The sequence below is a fragment of the Sinocyclocheilus rhinocerous genome, unplaced genomic scaffold (genome assembly GCF_001515625.1).
Source record: "Sinocyclocheilus rhinocerous isolate Xijiao unplaced genomic scaffold, SAMN03320098_v1.1 scaffold497, whole genome shotgun sequence".
In the NCBI taxonomy this organism is placed as follows: domain Eukaryota; kingdom Metazoa; phylum Chordata; class Actinopteri; order Cypriniformes; family Cyprinidae; genus Sinocyclocheilus; species Sinocyclocheilus rhinocerous.
This window is the reverse complement of record NW_015633189.1, coordinates 182,450-187,942: the sequence shown is the minus strand read 5'-3', so window position 1 is coordinate 187,942 and position 5,493 is coordinate 182,450. Positions and strand designations below refer to the sequence as shown.

The window sequence follows — 5,493 nt, the reverse complement described above, 5'->3', positions numbered from 1 at the left end:
GTTAAAAACACACGAGTTACAAAAACAGTTGGTTATGTCTGTGAAGGTAAACAGCTGGGAAATAAATTGCATGTTTATTTTAGATCTGTGTGGCAGCAGCAATATACAGTAAATAAATCAATAAATCCACTGCTGTCTTGTGTCCTCTAAGGCTGGGACTCTAAATAGTGTTCTGTGCTCGACTGTGCAGCCAAAGACAGAACAGTTAGCATGTTTTGCTCAAACTTTCGCCATGGCATTAGAACTGGTACACCATTGTCACTTGCGAAATCAAAATGACGGCACCTTGAGTGGAAGTTTACAGATTGAGGGGCGGTAATATTATAATGAGATCCCTTTGCCACGTCACCAAGGGAGCAAATCAGACGCGCTCATTTTCTCAGACGCTTGCAGAAAAAGGCTTACCAAAACAAAGTTACTGGGTTAATCTTTTTCACGTTTCCTTGGTTGGTAGATGCACCGGGGACCTAATTTAGCACTTAAAACCTGGAAAAGTCAGATTTTCATGATATGTCACCTTTTAACACATCTAAGCAATGCAATAAAAATCTTTATTTTGCATATTTTAACAATAACCCTTAAAGACCGCAGTAAACAATTGACAAGTACAGATTAAACAAGGCAAATTACAGCTGTAGAGGTAGTTGGTGAACTTATCTAACGTGCTGTGACTTTGACTCTCCATGCCCTAATTTAAACCCTTTTTATGGTAAATGATAAAATCAGAGATAAAATCCTATGCACAACTGAGTTGTCCAACCACAAACAACATAAAAAACACGCGATCAAGTGCTTATCAAAAGGGCACATAAAATTGCAAATCTGATCAACAGTCTGTCTCCCACAGGTTTGAGATTAGTTATTACACAATAATTTAAATATTTATGACCACTCTCCACATGAAATTTAAAACTGAACGGATTGTGTGATTTATAAATGAGAGTTGGAAGAGTTAAGGTTTTTATGCCTTTCTTGTTATGTTTTTCCCACTGTGATAATAACGCATTTTATTAGCATGACAATATTGTGTTTATGATTTACAGGAAACATTCACTCCTTAATAATCATCTCGGTGTTGCTTTTCAATTAAAGTACGGCCGGTAAAAAGAATAATTTTCTGTTCCGGTATCTTTGCTGCGTCAGTCGTAACTCCGATCAACATGCAGCCTTCAAAGAAGAATGAGTAAAAATTTGTTTGTGCATCTAACGATGTGCTTTGTCTGGGTGTTATTTTTCCACATGGCTCTTGTCAGTCCGTGCAGGTTCGGGGAAAAGACTTGGGTTTTCCGCCAGAGTCGCGCGAATCTTTTTCTTCTCCTTAAACCGCCCAGAATGGGACACTTTGACATGACGGCCCTTGGTGTTAGATTTATCCACTATTTTTTCCAGTCTGGCATCTAAATTGCTGTCTGCATCAGCGTTGCCCAGGTCTTTATTCGCACTGTTGGTGCTGAAATCGGGTGGTATTTCATACTGGACCTTCGACTCTGACTTCTTTTTCCTCAGGAAGGTGAGCTTCCACCACGCAGGGTCGGCCATGACAGGTGTGAAGGGAAGACAGCAAAGTAGGCCTGTAACACGAATGCAGATTTGTTAGGTAGCTAGAGATTAAAGTTACTGAGTAATGTTCCAAATATAGAATCCAACTCATCATAATTTAACAGTGAGTCTGCAAGCTGCTTAATTCTCCATCCATAGCATAAGACTCATTTATCACCAACACGCACGGGTTTTGCCCTTGGATGTGCTTTTATGGATACAAAAACATTAGAACATTAGCAGGCTTATTTGCGTACTTTAGCACATTCTAATCATCAAGACTAGTCCTCTGTGAGGTCATATGCGTGTCTCCTCATCCAATGATTAGATTAGAATAACAAGAGGACACCTGACTCTGCTGCTCAGCTGTTTAATTAATGAACAGCCCCACTGGATCCCCTGACACTCCCCTGAGATCTGAGATGCACCAAAATAACATTGCATGAACCAAGACACTTGAACATCACCTTGATGGATAACTTTGTATTACGTCGCACTCCGATAGAGTATCATTTGTTATGTAATATTGGACAGACAGTGTATAGCTATTGTACACATCACAAAGCATGTACAATGATTTACCCATGTGATAGCAACCAGTGTAAACACTGGAGACTCGCACACCTGCATACTGGTAATAATAATGTGTATGACTGGTATCACACTAGGGTGTGTCATATGGTCCCTTAGCAACATTGTCATAGTCATCATTAAATGGAGTGTATCAATGAACATGTGATTGTTCGTCCAGCGAATGCAGCAGGTTTTATAGCACTGGTGTGCGATAAGATTTTGAGTATCAGATCCGAAGTGATCTTTAGAAGGCTCTAGTAAACACACCCTTCACTTGGCAGTTGCCACCCAATATACTTTAAACTTTCTGGTAGAATATTGCTCTGTTATAGAGGGTTCATGCAAGAAACAAGGCAGTGTTGCCACGTGTATATTCTTTTTATGGCAAACGTGACAAAGCTTCTTTCTGACTTGCGGGTGCATTTCCTTTTCGGAAAGATAAAGAAATTGGATGTAGATCTAGTGGTCAGGCCAAAAATATTAGATGAGTTTCAATAAAAAGCATTTTGGTGGACTTTTGTGACCCATGGCCATCAATAAAACTATGTAAATCAACAGAAACAATCTAAATATTCATTTATTTAATATATGTTATGTAAGTGTAAATATTTCTTGCAAAACTACATAATTTCGAAAGAATTGTATTTAAAAGAATCGTTTGTACTTTGTATCTTTCTAGCATATATTGCTCTTTGGGGATTGTAAGGCAATATTCTTTGCAAAAACTTCTTTTTGAACAATATTTATTGAGTAAAATGCAATATGAAAAAAAATCATTTAAAACTGAATTGAAGGTTTATACATCTGGCATTATCTGGGTAGAAAATGTTTTTTAAAATATATATTTTTGGCCTTAATAAAATGGCAGTATTAAAAGCCAGTTAACTTTAAAGTATGTTTTTACAAAGTAAAACAACATTCTTACTATTTTCACCACTTTCTTACTATTTTTTTCTCACACGGTATAAATAAGCCTCATACAGTAAAAATATCGCTGCAGAGATGGCCCAAGGATTTCTTCATATTTGGGGGTCATTGGTATAAAAAAAAAAGTCTGAAAACCCTGCAATAAAGGCTCAGAGACAAAAACAACAACAGCCTTAATGCAACACATAAAACATTTTCATGTAATGGCACAATGTTTGCCCATTACAAAATAAGGGGGTATTTTCAACACAAGGGAATACAGCCATTTTATGGGGTAACAGAGACTCTGCGCTGGATTTGTCACTGATCTTCTGAAATTACATAATGACAGGATTCAGTCACTTTAAGAAGCAGCTACTACTCTTTCACCTTAATTGCACTTAGTTTATTGTGGCCAAGTAGACTGTAGATATTTGTAGAGGAGATCTTATTGCACTCTGAAAATGACTGTAAGGTTTAATCCGAGGAGAGTCAGGTGCTTTCCTCAGCTAGGGTAGTGTGAAGGTTCATTTAATGGTTTTATTGTTCTTGCCTATTGATTATGGCTTGATTATTTCAAATTATGAGCCACAGCCTGCATACTAAAATGTGCCAGGCTGGATGTGCATTACAGAATTTTACTCATGAAAAATTTCAGACCTGCTATAAAAAAAAAAAAATTAATAAAGAAGATATTTAAAAAATAAACATGCATGATGAAAATGACAAATATATAACAATATTTATTTATTCTTTCTTATCTTAAATACTTTTTACAAAAATTTGCAGCAGATTCTTGAAAGTCACCTGACCTTCAAGACGCTCTGATACTAAGGAGTATATCCTTAGAGCTAGATAATAAGTTACTTTGTTTTCCTCCTTGTGTGACTGAGCAGCAGTAAAGAACCTCAGAGATCACAGGGAGAGTACACTGTGCCTGTCTAAACCTAGGAAATCACTAACCAAGTTCAAAGCCTTCCCGGTGATACAAATGTTTGAGGAGAGGAGAGGTTAACTCAAGGGCAGCCAGGCCCTGCCGTATTCAGAGCAGTCATGGAGGGTGTCAAGTTTGCCTGCAAGTCTAGGCCTGGACATCATACTGCTGCCGTTTGTGTGCTGAATGTTACTTCTCTCTCTGGGCCTATAACATGGCATGTCAAGTTTCCCATGTAGCCTACAGCCTCTCAGAAGAGGCCTTCACTAGATCATTTGTTCGTAACAGGCCCTGTAAGCAGAATTCATGAACACAAGTTCACATTCTACTCATCTGTGTTCAAAACTATACTCATAGCCTATGTTTGTTCATTTCATTGTTCATTTTGAAATGGTTAAGAACAGTGTTATTATTTTATTATCATTGAGATAGTGTAGCTTTTATTAAATGTTTTGATTTAGTATTTATTTTTATATTTTCCGTTTTCATTTAAATGTCAGTAAGTTTTAGTAATTTTGTTGTGTTTTTTATCAATTGTATTTCAGTTTCATTTTATTTTGTTAAATTCAATTAGTTTTATTCGTTAAAATTAAGATTTTAAAAAATCTCATGCATTTTTTGTCTAAGTCTAATGTTCTTGTATATGCAAAAAAAAAAAAAAAGTATCTTGAAGAAATACTTGAAGAACAAATGCAGTTCACAAACAAAATTAACTTCAAAACACAAAAAGGAGCATTTGATCAGTTCTCACCTGAAAAGATATGTCCACTTCTTTCAAAAGTGCTCTTTGGTTCAGAAGAACAGGTGTCCAGAAGTTGTTAAACCATTGTCGCGTTGACAGCCTTGCCCCCTGTGTTCACTCACGAACTTCACTTTACCGCTCAAGTTCAATCTGCTGAGAGGTGCTAATACCTTCTCACCTTTTTGCTTCCCCTTCTCTTAATTAACCTCCCCACTACTGAATGCCTGCTTTGAGTGCTACAGAGAAGAACAGGTGTCCAGAAGTTGTTAAACCATTGTCGCGTTGACAGCCTTGCCCCCTGTGTTCACTCACGAACTTCACTTTACCGCTCAAGTTCAATCTGCTGAGAGCTGCTAATACCTTCTCACCTTTTTGCTTCCCCTTCTCTTAATTAATCTCCCTACTGAATGTCTGCTTTGAGTGCAGTGTCTTATGCTACAGGTGTTCTCTTTCCCCCTTCCTCTCTCCCGGTCCCTCCCTTACTCCCTCTCTCTTTATCAGTCTTGTTTTATCTCCCTCCCCTGCTCAGGCAGCAGCCTATACAGCCTCACACAAACACACTGTTTCAGTCCAAGTTGAACATTAGGTCCAACCCAGTGCAACATGAGTAAATGTTACAGCCATGTGATCGAAAGAGGGAGGGCAATCCAAGTGAACGACCTCATGGGAGCGTGAAGTTGGTTTAACATTTGCATGGTCAACCAAAAAGGTATACTCGCCTTCCCAAATCAAGACAAATAAAGGCAGTCTAATTTGGGACAGTTTTAATCTGTGCATATCCTTTTGTATATATAGCAAT

The 5,493-nt window shown here is 37.8% G+C and overlaps 1 protein-coding gene across 1 annotated transcript; it reads right to left on the bottom strand.

The window, feature by feature from the left end:
* Positions 1–1,227: 1,227 nt before the first annotated feature.
* On the bottom strand, positions 1,228–1,539 carry LOC107743781 (proline-rich protein 15-like protein B). The gene has a single exon (XM_016557183.1). The coding sequence runs from the start codon at positions 1,537–1,539 to the stop codon at positions 1,228–1,230; it is 312 nt and encodes a 103-aa protein (XP_016412669.1).
* Between the last annotated feature and the right edge of the window lie 3,954 nt (positions 1,540–5,493).

Excerpts from the sequence above, each read along its gene's own strand:
- LOC107743781 (XM_016557183.1), bottom strand. The coding sequence starts at position 1,539 with ATGGCCGACCCTGCGTGGTGGAAGCTCACCTTCCTGAGGAAAAAGAAG.